Genomic DNA, 22,162 nt, shown 5'->3' with positions numbered 1-22,162 from the left:
ATGTGAAAACTACCTGATTTTTCACATAGTATAAAGAGGAGTTTATTCTAGTATAATTTCTAATAAATCTTGATAGTTTGGGGAAGCTACTTTTTCCTGGTTTGGCTTTTTTTTCTGTTGCGCCTTTCACTTTCTGGTGTTTATCCAAACTGAATGTTTTGATATTTGATACATTTCAATTTACTCTTCTCTCTAATCTATTTTCTTTTTTTTTTTTTTATCTTCAGTGTACTGTTAAATCTACAATTTTGTACAATTGTTTTCTATCTTCAGTGTACTATTAAATCTAGAATTATTGATAACCCTTCCTTAACTTTAAGTAAGAGAGGGGGGGAAAAAAAATGCAACAAGCAAAACTGCACTGGTCTGCACTGTTGTAGAGAAGCAGTGCACTGGAAATCTGCTTTCATTTACTGCTATGTGTACTTCAGTTTGTACTCAATTTTCAGTTTCTCTTGTAATCTTACAAGAATTTTAAGGCAAGACAGAACTACCTTTTAATACTTGAATTTTTGATAGGTTTTTCTATTTATCATTTGGAATTGTTTAATATGAGCAAGATTTTAACTTTTATCTAAAGTGCTGTCATTTCTTATTAATGGTTTAATTTCTGTAGCACAGAGGAGAATCGTTTCTGGACAGGACAAAATTTTTCAGGCTACTGAAACAATGTAAGAAATATATCAAACTTTTTTCTATGGCAGTTCATGATAGCTGTTCTTAAAAAACAAATTATAAAAAAACCCAGAAGGAATCAGAAAAAAGCAAAAAAGCTTACATTTAAGAGATACTATTTATTACTTATTTAAGTTATATTTAAAATCTTTATTAGGAAAAAATGTTAACTATTTCCATGCTCTATTTTGAACATCTTTCTATCAACCCTTTTTTGTTTCTCCCTTGCCTATTCAGAGTGCTCAAAGATCTATGTCTGTTTCAGTATTTCCTCCAGTGGAAAACATTTCATTGATATGCTCTGAAGTGGGTTTTTTACTGCTTCTAATTCTAGTAAGCTGGTTTTGGGAAAAGTGGTTCAGAACCATGCAAAAGGAAGGACCATAATCTTTGAGTACCCCATATTAAGGGCTACAGGCACTATTCTTTTTACTGTTGCAGCTCTTTTTAATTCCTCCTCACTTTTTTTTTCCTGCATTTCGTTTTTCATATTGTAAAACTGGGGTCAGGACAAAAGAAGGACATAAGGCTTTTCCTGGGCTTTATTGGCTACCTATTTACTTGCTAACTTTGTGGAGTTTTTTGTTGCTTTTTGTTTGGTCGGTTTGGTTTTTAGGTTTTTGCAAATAGTGCAAAAAGTGAGGTGTCCAGAGCCAAAGTAACTTACGCTACAACAAGAGTATGTCTGTAGCTTTATTTCTGGGAGAAAGGTTACTATTATGAATAAGGGGTGAAAAAAGTACATTCTTCGTATATTCCTTGTGCAAAGTGACATCATTTGGCAATCTCAGAGCGTAATGTCACTGTACTGCAGCCACTCTTCATCTAAAATACTTCATCCTTTTCAGAAGCACTGAATTTCAAAGGTAGCTTACCTTTTGTGCTTTCTGGTTCCCATATTGCTTTTATATGTACTTTTTCTTCTAGAGGCACTCTCAAGCTTCCTTGTGCAGTTCCCTCCCCCTCCAGATTCCGTCCTTGCTGACACCACTTTCCACGTGTGCAAGATCAGAGCCCTGTATTTACTCTGGTTGATATTAGCATTATGGTAAAATACTCTGGTTCATATTAGCATTATGGTAAAATTGCCAGTGTCTAATAGACATTAGAGCTCCAAAGTCTCCATGTAAAACGTAATTCAGAAGTATTTTGTCTTGGTAGCTGATGCAGCTCTCATTGACTGACTGAGTCATCTCTAGTGAAATGTTTCTGTGTACTTGGGATCCCGAAGTTACATTAGTGATGGGACCTCCCACCAGGTAAAAGCTGATAATCTGTTCATTTAGTTTGAATACTGCTATTTTCTTGTGTCAGCTTATTAGTTTAAAACCACACTTCCCAAAATAAATTCATAGTTTTATCTTCACTACTACTTCAAGACTTCAAGTATTAAGGTAAACTAACTCTTGAAGTCTTTTCCATCTTCATACTAGGATTAACTTCTCCACAGATTTAGTCAGGGTTTGAAAAGTAAGCCAGATGGTACCAATGGCCTGATTTCTCTGTATACCATTCTATCACACATCTGGATTGTCAGAAGCTGGCTCACATTTGATAGTTTACTTCTAAAATTGAACAGAAACATCCTCCTAGGTTGTGAGCCACTCACCTCTCAATTGTGCTATGTATTCATACATTGCAAGACCTCATCCTGTGTTTTCTGAAATTTTTTGTCAATGACCTGTTGCCCCCTTTTATAGTCAATTTCTTATAGTATTCTCCAAGGGATTTTACATTTTTCACTGATGAGGAAATTCATGTAAGGGGATTACTTGCAAACCTGTTGAAGCTGAACTGTTTCAAAGAATCTCTGCATGAGCAGCTGCTATAAATTGCTATTAAAAAATGCTATAAAGCAATTCTCTAAGATCTGAATCCTGAGTTTTTTAAAATGTCTTCCATTGTTTCAGGTAGGTAAAATGTAATTTCCAAAGCTAAATCAGTCTCATCTATTATACAAAGTACAAATCTTCTACATTTTTATTTTAAATTATGTATTTCTAATTGATGTGCACTAACCTTTTAATATGTATCACAGCTGAAGGGCAACACTTTAATTAGAAAATGCACAGTTTGTGGTAAATCCATGGTTTCATGAAAATATGAAGAATTCATACACAAACTTTTAGTGGTCTTTCTGGCAGACTCAAGTCAGGTTTAATCTTTGAGTCATTTGTGAAAATTCTGTGTGACAGATGAGTGTGCTCTATTCTTAGCTTTTCCATTCCTTGCATCTAAAGGATACTGTCTCTGGCAAGCCTGCCCAAAGCAGTTTGATTACCTTGAGAAATAAAACCTGGAGAAGCTGACATGCAATTGTCACTGTGATGTATGAAAATTAAAAATTGAAATTTGTTACTTTGTTAATGTCAGTTGATCCCAGTGAATCTGCAAATATGATAATTGCTACAAATTGTCCTGGCAGCATTATTGTTTCAAAAACCTAATGATTTCTATGGACAAAAAAATACTGCAGTAAATCATTCCAACACAATGAGACCTCACCAGTATTTTTCTATTCACTAACATCCTGAAAAATACCTGACTAAGTTCAAGTGTATAATTTTCTTGAAATTTCTTCAAGGACCTGACCATAAAAAATTGTGTGAAGTTTCAATATGAAAAACTGAGATTAAATGAATACTCAGAGAAAACAATCCTCTTCTAGAGATACACTCTGGGCTGCTGTTGGAGGCAGGATATTGAACTTGATGGACCCATGGTCTGGTTTATGGCCGTTCCTTTGAGGTCTCTTCCTCAGCCAGCAGTGCTCCTTGATCCTATCAAATCTTGGGTCATAGGTCACATTTAGACAGTATGAGAAAGATAGTATTATAGGAAAGGATTTAAAAAAAAAGGTTTCCTCTCTTTTTACAATATATCAGGGAGGGTTTTTTTCCTGTATAAATTTTCTCCAGATACTTATATGCTAGCTATTTCCAAGGAAGATGCAAATGAAGGGTAGAACTTCTACTGAAAGTGAGCATGAAAGTAGATCAGAGGCAAGTGATAGATATGCAAAGTGCCTATTTTTCCTTCAGAAATATAATGTGAAATTTCAGGCAATAGTCAGTAATGAGTAACATTTATGTAAGCTGCATGCTTACAGTCACTCTACTCTCTCAAAAGGATTATGTCCTATTTCAAACATAAGCAGTATTAAAATGAGTGATTCTTGACAATCAGGAAATAAGAAAATACCTGGTAAAATTAACATATTTACTTCATCTTGTTTTTAAATAAATGAAGTAGTAAACTGTAAATTATGTGCATATTGGAAATATTTGGATGTATTTAAACATATGTTTCAGCAAAGGCTTTTCAAAAAAGTTTCAAGGGAAGCTTCTAAACTCTTTTCAATACTAGAAGAAATATCTCCGCTTTTCTCTACTTGGCTTTCTGATTTTGCAGTGAGAATAAAGAAAGACAAAGTCATTTCTTGAATTTTGTGCATGGTGGTGGGGGAAAAACAGATAAAACATCTAGAGTAAATGTGTGAAGTTACTTAACAGATGTTATGTCTTTAAAGCTTACCCAGCAGTTGGTTGCATCTCCAAGACAGTCATATTACTGTACAGCAAGTAAATGGGACTGTTTCTTCCTGATTTTGCTGGGGTGTTTTATGTTATGGAAAAATGGGACTGTTGGCAAATCAGAATCTGCAGCTCAGTAGAAAGGAAGCAACTTTAAATTAGTACAATTTAAAAAAAAATCTCATCTTGCCAAGAAGTTATAAAGATTGGTTAAGTCAACAAAATGTTTGGGGGAGATGTTTGACTTAAACAAGAGTTAGATTTGAAATACATACCCAAGCTGTATATTTCATGGGAGCAGGTTTGCATTATTTTTACTCCATCTCTGCTTAATGATATTTCATTGAATTTTATCATAAGGTTGCAAAACCTGCCCAGTCTCTTTTAGTGTGTTATCCTGACTTGATCCTCAATGCTTCTGCTTTATTCCAGGGAGCCTTTCATCATTCTCTCAGGAGGCTTGTCATATGACACTGTGGGAAGAAGACCCTGTTTAACAGTCATGCATGGGAAAAGTACTGCTGTGCTAGAAATGGATTATTCTATTGTTGATTTTCTAACCCTGTGTGAAACTCCATATCCTAATGGTAGGTTCTGTAAAGATTTTTCTCTGTGCCTTGACTTCTTATCGTTGGAGTTTTATCCCATCAGACAATTCTTTACCATTGTCTTTCTGTTTTATCTCTGGGGATCAGACTGCAGCAGCAACATCTGTTATTCCTATTGTCTGAAATGTGTTTTATTTGCCAAAACATGAATAGAATAGTTCATTATAAAGCCAATTTTGTGTCTAGAAAAAAGCCAATTACTCATAGCATGTTTTATTCTTTTTAATCCCAAAAGCATGTGCAGACCAAAAGCATTACAACTTTAAGCTGTAGTTACTGGAGCAGATGTGTGCATCTCTGCATATTTGGGCACATAAGGCCTTTCCAGTCAGTGCTAAACCATGAGGAGCATTTTTGTATTATTTTAAACTTTTAGTGGCTTTATTATTCCCATATTTAGATGGATTTCAAACTAACCTGTAATCTCTCTTTTACAGCCGGGGATTTCTTATCATAGTTTAGGTAGTTATTTCAGATGAATAGTATTATATTGCTGATGATTCCAATGGTTTTATCTGTCAGCTTCCATCAGAGTATATTAAACTGTTTAGCTTGGAATTTGAGATCTGGCTGAAAGAGGGCAATTGAAACTTTGAAAACTTTTTCAAGTTTCTTATTTTACTGTCAAGTCAGCTGTCTTTTCAGCCATTTTGTAAGCAAGTAAAATTTAAATTCCACTGAATATAAGGAAAAGCAGTTCAGGGGTGGGAGAATGTTACTCAGAAATTGGCTCTTTCACTCATATAACCTGCTTATAGAATTTACTCTGCATGCTCCTTTTTCTGTTATTTGAGCTGTTGAGAATATTGAATAAAAGAACATGAGTTTTCCAAACTTAACTTGGATGATTGAGGAGTCTGCATCTATAAAATATCTTCAAAAACTATAGTAAACTAAGTGACTTCGTAATCTCAGCTGCCAGAGTGCAAGCATTGATTCCATTCTTGAGGCTGTGCTTGCATGGGCTCCATTTACCAATAGGTAACCTTTTGTTGTTGTTTTCAGACTTTCAGGAACCATATGCTGTAGTTGTTCTCCTAGAAAAAGACTTAGTACTGATTGACCTTGCACAAAATGGGTAAGAATCTTCTTAATCTTTAAAGTATTTTTAATCATTGGCTCCAGTGATCAGCCTGCTGTTCTACTTTATAGCTTTTTAAGTTTTCCCTAGATTAACAGTTAGCCTCTTTCTTCTTTAAAGGTATCCTATCTTTGAGAATCCCTATCCTTTGACTATACACGAGTCTCCGGTTACCTGTTGTGAATATTTTGCTGACTGTCCTGTGGATCTCATACCTGCACTCTATTCAGTTGGTGCTCGACAGAAGCGTCAAGGTTACAGCAAGAAGGTACAACATCAACTACACATGTTTCTATTTTAAAATACTGACAACCAGAAGCTCTGAATAACAGGAGTGGCCATACTAAGACCAAAGCTACACCTGACTCAGCCAGCCTTTGACAGTGACTAATAGCAGGGGAGGATATGTGTGGCTAATGTCTGGGGAGGATCTGCAGTAATTTGCCTTAACTTTGCACTGTATGATATTTTCTTCCTCAGTGTATTTGTTAATCTTCCAGGAATGGCCTATCAGTGGAGGCAACTGGGGTGTGATCACTCAGAGCTATTCAGAGATCATTATTACAGGGTAAGTGATACCATAGTCTACTAATAACTTTCTTAGCTCATTAAGTAGAAGTGGGAATGTTTTGTTTCTCTTGTAAAATATTGTTTTGTATGAGTGGTTTGTGAGATTCATGAAACTATGATTACCAGACATTTCCTTGGCATAATCTCCTTGACGTGTTACTGAGAAAGTAAAGCAGAACTTGGAAGGGAAGGTAATAAGAGATTGATAGCAGGTGCTTCACAGGCAACACTATTATTATTATTATGTTTATGTTTATGTTTATTTCATTTATTTATTGTGATTGCAGGGCACCTTGGATCAAAATTACCTTTTAGTATTTGATTTTTGGAAAATAGCTGAGTACTGTTTTAAAGCATGGTAGGTCCATTAAGTAGTTATTGAGCTCAGTTCTCAAAGAGAAGCCAATTTTTTATATCGAAAATAGCAAATACTTAAATCTGATCATTTTGAGACTGATCTTTCTGTAGTTCCTTACTACTGTAAGGACAGTTCCTTACTAGGACTAGACAGTTCCTTACTGTAAGGAACATAAGTGAAATTTAATTTATAACTGTGCAGTGTATCACTGAAAGTGAGAGAACTACTAAAGTGGTTTTCAGCTCATTAGCCCTAATCAGGATTACTGTCACATTGTACTACACATTGCAGAGACTTCGAGACAGTCATGAAAAAATATAGTCATCTGATTCTCAAACTCAAGGCTAAATAAACAAGTTAGGTGACTCATTAACAGTGGGATACTGTATATTTAGGCATCTTCTTTACAAGTGTTACTCCTAATATAGGGCATCTTTCAAAAAACAGTGCATGGTAAGGTATGCCTCAGTATTTAAAATGGTAAATGAATATGTTACAGTGGGATCATCAGGAAATTTCCTTTCAAATGTTTTTCTAGTCTCTTCTGTCCATAGTAATTGGAGCCCATGTTGGTAAAATATCAGCTTTGAACAAATTGTGAAAATAAAGTGTCACTAAACAGACTAATAACAATAGAATGTTAACGGTGTACTTTCCCACAGAGGTCGAGCACTCCAACTAATCATTTCATCATCTCATTTTTTTTTATATTTCATAGGCATGCTGATGGATCAATTAAATTTTGGGATGCGTCAGCAAGTAAGTGTTTTCAGTAGAGATTTTTCCTGTGCAGTTTTAGATTTTTTCTCTTCAGTTAAAGGGCCAATTACTTCTGATATTCTACACAGCTCACAGTGAAAAATGCAGTAAGAATTCAAAGTAGAAATGGCACAAAGTTTGATGTTTGAGTTGCTCTAGTTGGAACTAAGCTTACTCTTGGTAGTTAAAGGCTGTTTAAAGCAATCTTGGAATCGTCATCAGTTGTCTTTAAAAACGTGTGGAAAACTGGTGAGCTTCCAAAAGGCTAAGGCGTGTGTGGCTGTAGGAGGGAGCAGATGCAGTGTATATGTTTAAAAGCTGGGAGGAGGACTGTTTGGAGTGTTACAGATCTTTAATTTCGGTTTGGAGTGGGAGGGGAACCTGGGAGAGAGGAGGGTGGGTAAGCCAAACCTGCTTGATTGTGTACTTAAAAATTCTATTCAGCATAGATCTGTCAAAAGGAGATTCTGTTAAAGATACTTAGTTTCTTTCTGAAACAGATAAATAAACCTGTTAAGGGAGAAATTGCAAGTATCCTCTTTACTGATGCAAAAACTTTAGAATCTTTCTAATAGGACATTCTTACAGGTGAACTAGGGAAATGTGATTCAGGTAGAACCAGTGAAATATGGAAGAGGAGAAATTTAGGTTTTCCTAATGTTGCGATTAGTATTTATAGCAGTAATTTGGGCCATTGATTAGACAATATGCTGGTGAAGTTTGAAATCAGCATGTAGACAGTTGCAAAAAAATCTAACACAGAATTGAAATTCCAGTTGAGAAGGTACAATTCAAAAATTAGCTGTATCAATGTATTAGCTATATATTTAGATCAAAACTGATTTTTCTTTTCTGCTTTGTTCTAGTAACGCTGCAAGTACTCTATAAGCTAAAAACAGCCAAAGTATTTGAAAAATCACGGAATAAAGATGACAGGCCAAACACAGATATAGTAGATGAAGATCCATACGCTATTCAGATCATCTCATGGTGTCCAGAAAGTAGAATGCTGTGCCTAGCTGGAGTTTCTGCACATGTCATTATTTACAGGTTCAGCAAGCAGGAAGTGACGACAGAAGTCATTCCGGTAAAGAGTTATGACCATTTTTTAACTTGGTAGGATTTAGCTATAATAAGACTGTTGTAGCAATTCTTTTTTTTTTTTGTTTTTGTCTTTAGTTACATTAGTGAAATGGACAAAAGTAATTGACTCGAAACAGAGGTGTGGGTTTTTGGAGAGAAAGTAATTAATTATGAAATTCAGCAAAAGTAAATATTGCACAGAGAGATGGTTTTCAGTGACATTTTGAGGCTTTTCAGCCAATAATCATTCTTCGGTCATTCTATGGAAACAAATAGTGGATCAAAGCTTGTCTGTATCAAAGGTATAATGATAACAGAAGTGAATGAGCTATGGAGTTGAGGAATTTTGAAGATTTTAGGGAGTTGACCCTTGAATCTTCGTAATTACCATCTGTCCTGTCAAAACTTCTGCAGTACGCAGAGCTAGAAGAATAAAAATGTGCCAAACATGCCCTGAAATCTGTTAAGAACTTTGCTGTGTCACTGTTTTATTCTGTATAAGATACAATGATTCTATAACAAGAGTTGAGAAGTTTCTTGTTAAATCAGAAGCACACACATGCAAATTTATGTATTTGAATGTAAGAACAAAAACTTAACATTTAATTATAAAGTGTTGCCTGTTCTAAGTGTTAATTGCAATGTAGTTGGGGTTTTTTCTCTCACCTCCTTTCTCCAACACACACATCCTCCCCCTGCTATTCTGCTCACGTGTAAGCTGTAGTTTAGGACCTGAGGTGTGGGGCTTTTTTTGTGTGTTTTTATGTACAAGTACATTTCCTTCTTAGGGAACAGGTTTTTTTCTAAGTTTTTATGAATCAGCCTAAATTGAGTTAATCTAGAGTACTCTTCGACATTTTAAAAAATACTATACAGTTCTATAGTCTATGAGTTAAGTTCTATTTTGCAGATTATAAAATAGTTGAAAGCTTCCTTTACACTGCACTGCAGTTAATTCTGATGTTGTTACAGATGCTGGAGAAGGAAATCTAAAGTCATGATGAATTTACAGTTCTTTAAAATGTATGATCCAGTTCAACACATCAAACACTGAACTAAGTCACCATGTGTACAGTATTACATCAGTAAAAATTTAGCAGTCTGTGTGGCTTTAGCTCTGTTTTACCATTCCTGAAGTACATAAACCAAGTCATCTTCATAACTAAATATGTAGTCAGCAGAATGATAATTAAATAGGTCCAGTATTTAATTTATTTCGCTATTAAGAAGGAAACTTTTAAAAACTGGGAAATACATCAGACATTCAAGTTCTAGCAATCTTCAGATATTCAGTCTGTATTAGTATGACTCTGCATTTCTGAATGCTACATGTGTCTTTGTTACACTTTCTATTGGGTGGTTATCTTTCAAAAGATGGAAAAGTTCTGGATGTCACTTTTATCACTACTACCTTCAGTTGCACTTCATTTATTTCATACTCAGTGTTTTGAAAGGCAGTACTTTACAGATACTTTTCTTTCCTTTAATTAACAGATGCTGGAAGTACGTCTCCTATATGAGATAAATGATGTTGAAACTCCAGACGGTGAGCAGGTGCCACCTGTACCAACTCCAGGCACAGGCTCCAATCCCCAATCCATTGTTCCCCAGTCTCATCCATCTACTAGTAGCAGTTCATCTGATGGACTTCGTGATAATGTCCCATGTTTGAAGTAAGTTTATTCTGTTACACTTTCAAGTGAGTCTGAAACATTGCAAGAATATGTCAGAGTATGTCACTGCTGCTGAAAATATTTTATTTTGTAAAGCAGAGTTTTCCAAGTGTCTGTAATTTGAGCTCTGCTTTAAGAAATAAATATTGCAATCTCCTTTTTTTTTTTTTTTTTACTTTTTAAGCTGACTTTAAAAAAAAGGTTCATATCTTTTGGTTTACCTGATTTTAGGAAAATTTGGCATAGATGTTAGTATAACTATAGATGATGGTGCCTTAGAGCAATTTTTAATAGCAGCAGTTCAGTCACTTGGACTGATTATTGTCCTTGAAATGAATGGGAAAGCTGATGTTTTGTGGCTCTCCTTAATTTTAGACCAAGTATGTCTGAATATGTTTCTTCTATTCGTTTTGCAGAGCCTTAAGCTTTAGAAGCAAATCAGAAGTGAAAATTCTTACAGATAGCTAGCTGAGTGCTAACTCTTTAGGCTTATAAATATATTTATTTTTTGAAAGTCTTGCAACGGAACAACTTTGTGTATTGGAAACAGAATTAATTAAATGTCCCTTTTTCATGGACCTTCACTTTGCATGATGCCTAATAGTGCTCTCACTGTAAGTCTTTGACAAGATTTTTGATCTTTTTAAATTGTGAGCTTTTTCTGCAAGCTTCTTTGTGTGAGCTTTTACCCATTTAGAGAAAATAGATTTTAAAAAGTCTTTTTTTACTCTCCTACAAGAGTGCCTTGTGTGACTTATGAGCCATGACTTTTTCTAACAGAATGTAAGAAATATCTAATGTATATCTAGAGATATAAAGTTAAGTATATACTTTGTTTTCTGAAGTTTAAGATTCCAACTTGGATTTTAATTTTTTTGAGTGTATCCATCCAGAAAACAATTCTGATAGAGTTGCTTTATTTGGATAAGAGTTTTCAAATTGTATTGATTGTACTGAGTTGGAGAGGTGTATTTCTGAAGGAAACTCACCTAAGTAGAAAAATTGGAAAATTCTAAACTTATGTAAAATATTTTCAAATAATTTTTCAAAAATCAATTTCAAATATCCATTAGTGAGAATAAATGGGTAAAATAGTGGAATTGAGGAGACAAGAGCTTGTTCTACACGATTTTCTTAGTGTAAAAAAATGCAAGATCTAATCTTTTCTGTGTAAATTTATCAGCATGCAAACAAAATCTTTACAGGAGTTTCAATTCCCCCAGTCCCAGGTGCATTGCATACAATTGGTGTACCATTACAATAATTTCCTTGTTTTCATTTTGGTTTTGCCATATCGTCAGCTTTTTATTTGCATTTATCTCAATACATTGTGCTTCTGTTTCCCTTTCTTTGTGCTTATTCCACATACACCTCTCACCCCCTTCTGTTCTCTAAATCAGAGTTCTTTTGGAAGGTCTGAAAAAATGTGTAACACCTTCTTTTTTAGACACTGACTGAGTACCTTTATCTATTAAAGGAAATACAGCATAATAGCACTATTACACCTTGTTCTGAGGTTGAAAAAAATTAAAAATATGTGATCATTGTTCAATTAATTTTCAATCAGGTAGTGAATCAAAATAAGTGAATTCCTAGTTTCACTGTGGCTTTTTCTTCTGGTTGCTTTTGTTTGCTTTTGATAATAGTTTTTACCATTTTCCAAGATTTTAAAGTCCAGCATGATGTAGAATTTAATGAACTCTGATCCCATAAGGAAAAACTTGAGACACTGGAGACACCATGTTTTGTTTACTTTGCAGAGTCAAAAATTCTCCTCTCAAGCAGTCTCCAGGCTACCAAATTGAGCTTGTTATCCAGCTGGTGTGGGTGAGTGGTGAACCTCCTCAACAGATAACCAGCTTAGCCATCAACTCTGCATATGGCCTGTAAGTATATTCTACACAATTCTTTCATTATTCCATCACAGTGGTTCGAAACTATCCATTAAAATTGAGTCTCTGTGTGTGTTCACATGAGCTGCACAGCAACATACAGGTAATCAATTTATTGTGCTTCTGAGAGAATTCCTTTTGGGTGATGGCAGATACTGATGATGCTAACAGCAGAGGCAAATCAGCATCATTCTTCCTCACCTGGCACTGTGCGGCCAAGAGGAAGTGTCACTTAGGGCTCTGTGTCAGATGGGTTGGCAAGGACACTGACAGTGATCTGTTCTACCTGGCACCATGTTTTTACAGGAGAACAATTAATCAATACTGCACTCTACAATAAAAATTTATAAATAAGTGCAATCTAGGATAATTCCTAAAAATTAGGAAGTGTTAAATGCTGAACTGCAAAAAATATCTGTGTGAAACATTACCAACATTTAATTAGCATTGTATTTCCTTTAACTTCTCTTTTTCCAGAGTAGTTTTTGGAAACTGTAATGGTATTGCCATGGTTGATTACCTCCAGAAGACAGTGCTCTTGAATCTAGGCACTATTGAACTGTATGGCTCCAATGATCCCTACCGCAGGGAGCCACGATCTCCCCGAAAAACCCGGCAACCATCTGGAGGTGGGTAACCCAAAACTTATTTTAAGCTCAGAAGAAAGGCACAGTTGGTCATCTAGTCTTTGTTTGTATTCAAAAATGCACACTTTCTTCGCTGTGGTTTTCTTTCTTGATCTGTTGCTAATGTCACTATTGCAGCTTTCTTAATTCATCTTTCCTTAAAAATTGTTGCTTAGTGAAATTTACTGATGCTTCACACCATCACTTATTTTTCAGGGTAATGTGTATTTTAAGAAAAAATATAAATTTACAATGGATTTATGCAGTTTACAAGAATTTACTCAGCATTAGGAAGTATCCTGACGTTTCTGATAAAGATAGTACCATATTACATGTTTGTATAAATCCATTAATGTTTGCAGATAGCCTGAGTGTTTGCTGGGATCTTTTTGCACCTATTTTAAAATTTGACTACAAATGTCCCTGATGAGCTAAATCATGTTATGTTGTTAATACATATATGTTATGCTTGAGGAAACCTTTGATTGAAATGAACAAAATAAACTTCTACACACAGATTGATAAAATAAATCTCTTTGAAATAGAAAAAAAGGATTTTGATTTTAAAATATGCTGAAGAATGTTCCTTTTCAGCTAAAATGGAAAGTGACTTTTCAATCAAAATGCAAAGCTTTTTGTAACCAGAAGGAAAATTTAGTATTTTAAAATTTTCTTCTCCCTGATGTGTCATGGGTACTCCTAAGTTATTTCAGAAAACACAAGACATAATAATAAGCTGTTAAAAAAAAACCCTTTCTCATGATTGACTGTTAATTTCTCTAAGAGATCCAGAGTAAAGTCCTTGTAAGTTCTTCAGGTAATATTTTATTCAAATTGATGTTCTAGGAGGTATTTAGTAAATGAATGGTTTGAAAAAGATCTAGTTAACACCAGTCAGCTTATTTTAACTGAGCAATTGGACGTAAAAATCATTCATACAGAGCAGAGCATACACAGTCGGTGTCCTGTCAGATAAAATATTGTCTTGTGTGATACAAACTGTGAGAGAAAGAAATAGCTTTACTGTTTCACTGTGTTAATTTGTCCTGGGAGTAAAGGGCTTAAATTCTGCCTCATGCATATAGATTATAAACTGCCTTTTGGAGCTTTAAACTTCATTGCTTTTGTTTTCCTAACTGTCGTTATTTTGATCCAATACATTGGATTCACATAACTCTGTGTTTCAACTGTGTCTCTAAGATGTTCATGATGAAAGCCCTTTTTGCTCATTGATATAGCTGTTATATGAAGTCATATTTTTTGCATCTTAACTTCTGATACTAACAATCTGCATGGCAATGGCATTTTAATAACCTGGTTGTACAAGTTACTTAGCTGGCTTTTCTGTCTCAAATGTACTGTTAGTGTCTTGGTCTTTCCTTTTCTCATTGCTTCATGAAGGTATGCTGACTGTGGCTTCTTGCATGTGCGGCCTTTCTAACTTATATTCAGAGTCTGTGAAAAAGCTTCGCACCTCTTATATAAGTAAGTCATCTCATGGCATTCAAATATTTTTTGAACATCTGAACTTGACCTTTTTTTTTTGTTTGGTTCACTCACCATAATTATTTTCTTTAGTTCTTTTTAAGTAATTGTTTTACTTATCGAAACTGATTGCAATCCATCCTGCATCCATTGTATTTGTCGTTCGTGTTATCTTTAAGAAATTTAAAGGAATAAAGCAACCATAATAGTCTCTGTGTTTTGGGTTTTTAAACAAATAAATCTCAAAATCAACAGGAGATCCTATCTCAGAGTTTGCTGATGTTTATAGAGCTAAGATCTTACTCAAAAATTTAGTGTTATTTTACTAGAAACTTTCCTTGCTGGGTTCCCTTTCTGGCAGAAAAAGCTTCAGAAGTCTAGACTTAGAGTATTAGTAGCAATGATAAGAATCAACATTGTGATTACAGAGAGATTCTTCTTCTAAAAGTGAAAAGTTACTTCTACAAAAATGTTGTTTATAGGGATTAAGAGGTGTTTGTGAACAGCCCTGTTCAGTTTCCAAGCAGTTTTGAAGTTCAGGTATCTGTGTGAGGAAGGGAAGCCATCAGAACCATGAATTACCCAAGAGAGTCTGACTTATGACATCATTCACAGCATCCAAGGATCTGGAGAATGTAAATCTTATTTTTTAAAAGCATAGAATTGTGCCTTTTCTTAGGATGTCAGTTTTCTCCAGCCCCCAGGCAGAGGTAGGTAGTCTCAGCCCTTTTTTTAATGAAGTAGAGCAGATTAAGCTACTGTAAAAATGGAGTTAAAAAAGTAAAAAAACAAACAAACAGAACTGCAAAACAAACTTGAAATTATGGTCCAAGTCTTAGTTCTGCCATTTCTTTTCTCCCAACAAGAAAAAATAAATACATCTCAGAGGATAGTCTCAATTGCCAAATACTGCTTTCTCTATAGTCTTTCCTCTTCTACTGCCATGGCAGAAAGGGAGCTGGGCATAAAAGAAATGCGTCCACCTTAAGATGATACAGAACTGAAAACCAGAATCTGGCACTGATTGATTATTGTTTTGAAAAAAAGAACAAGATGGGTAGAAATCCCAAAGCTAGTAAATATTGTAAAGCTGTATTTACTTGGACTATTTTATTTAGGAATAAGTGTAAACAAGTTTTGTACCTGAGAGTTAATTTCATAACCATGTAATTCTCTTTCTTTTTACCATTCTGAAAGTATCTCGGTTAACCGGAGCTACAGTGGTTTAAAAACCGAAAATAATTTCTTTAGTTATCATTTAACATTTTTCATTATTTGTAGTTCTTTCAGTGTATGTGTTGCCCAGACTTCAATTATTGCTTCAACAATTTTCCACAAATAATGAGTCTGTTACATCTAAGTACTACCCTCTGATTTATTTATAGGATTGGAACTATATGAGATAGTCAGATTTTGCATTCTCCCTTTCTTGGACATTCATTATTTGCATTTAGTGCTTTCAAAAATGCAAGGAGCTTATGCTTCCTTGTTTTTGCTTTGAAAGATGTGCCTTCATTGAATCTCTATCTTGGAAACATTTCTACTTTAATACTTCAAAATTATTTTTATCTATGAATAAGATATTTTCAATGGCTATACAACTAATAATCTTCAGGGACTACTAGTACTTGATATTTAAATCTTCCTAGAAAAAGTATTTTTCTATCTAATATCGTTGGTTTAGAAAATTCCTATTCTTTGAGACAACACCAGTGTATTTAAGGAAAAAAAAAAAATACTAGTTTACATATGCATTCAGACAGCCTGCAACAGAGCAGGATATTGCTATTGTACATTCAACCAAGCCCAGAAAATGCAGGAAGGATTGATCCTTCCTCATAAAAACCCAGATATTTTGTATGTTTCAGCATAAAATGTCAATTCAATAGATTATCAGTATCTGCCAGCATACTTAAGATTTAGTAAATGGTATGTCCTTAATCAAACAATTAAAAATTTACAAAGGCATCTTTTAAAAAATTTTATAGAGTGAGAGTTACTTATCTTCTAAAATATGAATGGAAATGCGAGATTTTTTCCCTTCTCTTGTGTTGCAAGAATATGATGTATTTCTCTGTCATCTTATTTTTTCTACTCAGAAAAGAAATTCAGATTCCCGTCTTAAAGCAGCATCTATTTAGAGACAAGGCTCTCTACACTAGCTAGACTGTAAAATGTCATTTCAGGCTAGCTCTACAGACACAAGCTCCCAGTTGGGATCGTGTTTTGGAATTTATCAGTGATTCCTATCAGGTATACTACTCACATGTTTTGGGTGGCAATTTATAGTTCGTGAAGCATGCAGTATATGTGTTTTGTTAAGGCTTCCAGACAGTGTCATCAGTTGCTTGTCAAGGTTAAAAACAAAATCAAAGTTTGCCTTCAGAGTCTAATAGTGAGGGGGGAGGGTGTAGAAAATCAGCTTTGGCCATGTGCCCAAAGACATGAAATGTGTAAGTAAAAGTTTATAGTGTGATGAAAGCTATACATGATGGAGCTTACACTGTTAGGCAGCTTTGCTTGGTGTATTCTTTGCTAAATAAGACAGGAGTCATTAAATCAATCATTAATAAGGTCATAATTTCATGATGAAACACCAAAACTTATATAGCTGTTATTTTTTCCTGCGTAGTTCCATAAGTTCACAAAGAACATGAATCATAACTCCTTTTTTTGTAAATTACTGTTGGTGAGAGTTACAAGATTTTATGTGACTCTTTGATTAGTGCAATTTAGTACAACTCTTTAAAAGTTAGGATTTCTTAGTTCTACAAGAGGCAGTTTAGGTTTCTGACAAAAATGAAACCGTTCTTACATGCATGTGACTTTTTAAAATTTTTATTTTGTATCAAAAAGTTTTTTGGCAGTAATCTATGAGTGATTCAAAAAGTAGGGTGGAGAAAACTGGAAGAAAATACATGCCTGGAACTCTTCTTGAGTTGCTTGGTCATCTTCTTTTTCCCATCCTCCCTCATGAAACATTTGAATTTTTAACTTAAATGTTTTGAGACCAATATCAGCTGTGGCTTACATCAGCCAAGGCCAAAACTGTATCCGAAAGTTTTATTGTTGGGCTGGGGGGGAGTTTTGGACTTTGTTTTTCAGGTTGTATTTAATTCTAACTTTTACATAATATCAAGTTAGTTTTAGTTGTAATTTTTAATTGCACTGTTTTCAGTCTTTAATTGCACAGTTTTCATATCTTCTAAGAGATGTCTGCTTAAAACTGGTGCAAAAAACGGACTAATTTTCATGAAGCTTTATATATAATTTAATTTCAGCTGTAATTCTGTGGAGTTTTTAATGCAGCATGGTAATGATGTTTTCAATTACCTTCTTTAATTTTTGGTAATTTGGAGAGTTTCCAATTTCTTGCTTCTAGAGTTTGCATAGATAAACTAAAAGCTTATTAGAAGGTCACTTGTACATATATTGGTATTCTAAAAGGATATAGTTTGTATTTCTGAAACAGAAACTCTTGGATCAATTTTCTTTTGTAATTCATAGCAATTTGCATGGATACTATAAACCTGAAACCAGAGAATTTTTCCAGGAGTGCTGCCTTGCTCCCAGCACTTCTGTCAGGATACCTGGGGTTTCAAGATGAATAGCAAGAGATTATCTTGCAGGTTTCTTCAGCTTGGTCATAGGCAGACCCTCCTAGTTCACAAACTTAGATCATTCTTGTTATATTCTGTTTGGTTTAATTACCAATTTAATCATAGCTAATATGACTTTTCATCTATTCTTGTTCCTTTTCTCTCCTAAGTAATAGCAGTAATGGCTATGAACAGATATCCAAGATTTACATACCATAATGATTACCACAATGCACACTTATTCTTATTACTATTTAAAATGTATATTAATCAAATTATAGCCTTGAGAGTTCCTACAAAGAAATCAAGTGTGCAGGTATCTTCATTCTTGGCTAAAGATTATTGCTGTCAATTAATGAATTTTCATAGGAGAACTTGTACAAGGAGTTAAACTCTTCCTTTGAAGGTAAAGAATTAATCTTTATTGGAAAGGAGGAAATTGTGTTCCTGAACTGCATGTATGAATTTGTTTGGTTTGGCTCCTGAGGGTGCAATTACTTCTAAGAGCACAATATGGATTTATCTTCCCAGTACAGCTATCATCTAAAACTTATATTGCTTGTGGTGAAAGCAACTTCAGGATTTTTCAAAAATCTTTTTACACAATCCTGTCTAGTTCAAAACATTTAGTCTCCCGTGCCTGTTTAAAACTCTGGTGTAATGTTCTGATTATCCCATAGTGTTCATTGATTTACTGACAGATGACTAAATAAATTGCTCTTTTCTTTCTCCTGTGTAGTGGAAATATATAGCTTCCACCTGGAATTTCATTTGACATTTTAGAAAATTTAAATTGGTTCCAGGACTGTTAAATGTAGGATTAATAAAGCCTTAAGGCCATTTGACAATTCTAGTCATTGAGTTTTGGGGTTTAAGCTATACATGCTCTTAGTAATCTTAAAAAAGACTATTTTGGATAAATGGAACTGTTAATGTAACATAATTTTAATGTGTTCCATATTAATATTTTATTTCAGGAGAACCTTTTTCCCTTTAAAGTATTAACTTCTGGTTAAGTGTTTGGAAATTTTAAAACTTTGGTGGAGTAGAGCTGTTGTATTTTTGTAGGTATATGTACATATATATGTATGTCTATATGTACATATATAGATATGTACAGTTGCGCTTGTGAATATGTAGTGTGCAGTTGTATAGACAGGCTTTCCACGTGATTCCTTTCCTGCCTTAGCCATTACCATTAAAACTCAAACTTTTTGAGTATTAGAATATTTGTGTGCATGCAAAACTCTGTAATTTTAGCAAATATTTCTTAGCTATTACTGTTCAGTATTACATGCTTGTTTGCCTTAGTATCACATAATGAAATTTCTGTAGGAGAGCTTCATGATATAAACCTGAAGATGCATTACTAACTTTAAAATATCAACAAAATGCACTTCTCTTAATTTTGGGCAGTATTGACAGCAATTCCTTGTCAAAAAAACCAGAAAATTTCTTGTATACTTTTAATTTATGCAATGGAATAATATTTAGGAGCATTTTGAGGCAGCTTCCATCTTTTGCATCTGATTGTGTATGACTAGATTTTGTTTCCTTCAGTGGAATGAAAGGAATTACCTTTCAGATCTTAACATACTGCAGTTATTCAAATTGATCAGATTTGATGCTGTAAGAAATTTAGTGAAGTTCTTCCATGCAAGGGAGAACACCTATCAACACCCTAACACCTGAGTTCTTTAAGTGACACCAATAAGGAGTTTTTCTGGAAAATTAACTTGGTAATTCAAATTTGCAAATACAAGGCATATCAGTTTAACAGTGGAAAATTAGTTTGAAAAAGGCACTGTAATTTCACACATCCTGTTTGCAATCATCAGGACCCTCTTTTATATGATTTTTTTTGCAATTACATTTTTAATATGATGCATATTTTAATATGATGCATTTTTTTTCAAAACAAATTATGTTTATGCTTAATATATTCCTGGAACATGTAAATAATTAACTCTTCTGATAAGTCTGTCTAGCTGAAAATATAATGGTTTTCACTAAAATTTATTGAGAGAGTATATTTTGCAAAGACAACTTTAGTAAGAAGAAGTGACTCTACAGTTACTGTAGGTAGTGTCAAAAAGAGTAGTATGTAACAGAAATTCTATCACAACTGGCTTGTTTGTCTCTAATAAGAAATGAAGTTCCTGACTGCGGTGGAAGTAAAACTAAAATGGGAGCTGTATTTATAATACACTGGTTTTGTGTTTCAGCAGGTCTCTGTGATATAAATGAAGGTACAGTGGTGCCAGAAGACCGCTGCAAGTCACCCACATCAGGTAATCATAACTTTCCCTGATCTTCAGCTTCTTATTTTCCCAGAAGATGGCATGCATTAAGTTAATACTTACTAGTTAAGTAATTATATAAAGCCTCTTGTCCTCTCATAAACTTTTGGAACTGTCATAAATTTTGCCATCTTGCACAACTGCATTTTTAAAACAAGGCTGACTTAAGAGATGCAATAGGAGTATGTTATAAAGATGATTGAAGAGAGAATAAGCTGAAATATTTATGTCTCAGGGAACCTGCTGCACAATGGAGTTTTGAAGCATTGACTAGAGATGCACAAATTCCTGTAATAATTCGTATGGTTGTGTTTCGTATTCCTCAAAAGTGGTAGAGATTATTTCTGAGCAAGTTTACTTCCGCTTCCTCATAAGTGGCAAATTACTATTTTTCTGTGGAATCAGAGGTCTTCAGAAACCAGCATGCTGAGAAAATAAGATTTCCCTACTTAATACTCCTCCTCCTGCACCCTTTTTTTTTTTTTTTCCATTTTCCAGTTGCCACTGCTGTATGTGAATATTTTAAATGAAACTTTCAAGAATTATTATTTTTATATTGGCTAGTTGAGGCTATAACCATATAAATACTTAATAATGCATGTCAATGTATAGAGTGAATAGTTTTTGTAGTACCTAAAAATTGTCACTTTATTTATTGCTCTGAGAACTTTTAAAGATTTCATTTTGTTTCATTCAAAGCTACTCAAGGTTAAAGGACTCAACTGCAGATTTAAATGAAGCACGAAAAGTAGTATGTAGTGTAAAATGCTAATTAAGATGGGAGTCTAATATAGGTTCCTTTTCTATTGTAGCCTGTGTCTTTCAAAGCCAAATTGAAAACACAAAAAACCAAAACATTGTGTTTGTAGCAGTAGTAGAAATTTTAACATGAATTTTAATTTCTGATTTGACAATTGTCTTTTGACGTTCATTATAAATTCTGCCAAACACTCCTCTAGATCAATCAATGTCATTTTCATTTTTGCTAGCTTTCTTAGAGTAAATTTGATTTATTCATAATTAAAGCACAACCTAGCTGTGAGTTTTAGTTAAAAGTCTTGCCTGAAGATGTCATTTCATGACAAATCTGTGTTGCTAAGTATTGGCATGCTGAAGTCATCAACTTCAGTATAGTTCATGATGAAAGCTTTTTTTGTGGTGTTGAGAATAAAGAGCATGTTTCCTATTTCATTTTTACACACTGACACCAATGCCTGTAAATAATTTGCTATGCATTGCTGCAGTTGCAGTAAATCCTTTGTCTGTCAAGGTTGAGCATAGTTATCAATTCACTATTTGAATTTGACCCACTTGAAAAGTCTGGGCTAAATATAGGTTCTGGAACACTGCTATAAAATGTCTGCAATGAACAGCTAATAGATCATAGCCTTTAAAGTGTATCCTTTTTTCCCCTGCTCCAGAATCACCCAAATGTTAGCCCAAACAACTCCTAACTTACCCTACTTAAAACACTGTGTTGTTTAAATTAGAGGATTCTTTCATAATTGAGTGTTGAAGTAGAGTAAAACTAATTTCAACACTTCTGCAACAGTGCAAGGAAGACAACTGCAAAGATGAAAATTAAGGTTTATGGAAAACTACTAAATTTAACAATTGGTTTCCCCTACCTTCCTCCTGCTTGTTTGAGTTGAGTGTGAGCTGAAGAAGGTTAAAAAATAATGTCTAAAGTACCAAAAAGTGTGAATGCACAAAAGATAGAGGGGGAATGTAGCTCTTGCGTTCTCCTGTAAAATAGAAACTTCCAGTAGCGAGGTTGGACTGTGCCTTGCTTCACTTGATTCTGTCCTCTGCTCTCAGTGAATTAGATTTGGCTTATGGTAGACTTCTCAACTTTTCCTTTGAAATAAGTCTTGGATGAACCACCCTGGGATGGAAATAATTTGTTGATGTTTGTGAAGA

General features: G+C 34.2%; 1 protein-coding gene across 5 annotated transcripts in view; it reads left to right on the top strand.

The window, feature by feature from the left end:
- Nucleotides 1-22,162, top strand: part of STXBP5 (syntaxin binding protein 5) — a 104,423-nt gene that overhangs the window by 55,159 nt on the left and 27,102 nt on the right. For 3 of the 5 annotated variants that reach the window (XM_058800798.1, XM_058800796.1, XM_058800795.1), the window contains exons 10-19: nucleotides 4,641-4,795; nucleotides 5,822-5,894; nucleotides 6,018-6,165; nucleotides 6,398-6,465; nucleotides 7,544-7,584; nucleotides 8,451-8,671; nucleotides 10,162-10,340; nucleotides 12,101-12,226; nucleotides 12,710-12,861; nucleotides 20,168-20,233. In XM_058800798.1, coding sequence (XP_058656781.1) covers nucleotides 4,641-4,795; nucleotides 5,822-5,894; nucleotides 6,018-6,165; nucleotides 6,398-6,465; nucleotides 7,544-7,584; nucleotides 8,451-8,671; nucleotides 10,162-10,340; nucleotides 12,101-12,226; nucleotides 12,710-12,861; nucleotides 20,168-20,233 — 1,229 coding nt within the window. The remainder of the gene's footprint in view (nucleotides 1-4,640; nucleotides 4,796-5,821; nucleotides 5,895-6,017; nucleotides 6,166-6,397; nucleotides 6,466-7,543; nucleotides 7,585-8,450; nucleotides 8,672-10,161; nucleotides 10,341-12,100; nucleotides 12,227-12,709; nucleotides 12,862-20,167; nucleotides 20,234-22,162) is intronic. The other 2 variants (XM_058800799.1, XM_058800797.1) reach the window with 1 other exon arrangement.

This window comes from Ammospiza caudacuta, chromosome 3, assembly GCF_027887145.1.
Source record: "Ammospiza caudacuta isolate bAmmCau1 chromosome 3, bAmmCau1.pri, whole genome shotgun sequence".
In the NCBI taxonomy this organism is placed as follows: Eukaryota; Metazoa; Chordata; class Aves; order Passeriformes; family Passerellidae; genus Ammospiza; species Ammospiza caudacuta.
The sequence above is the reverse complement of the archived record's forward strand: the minus strand, read 5'-3'. Positions and strand labels throughout refer to the sequence as shown.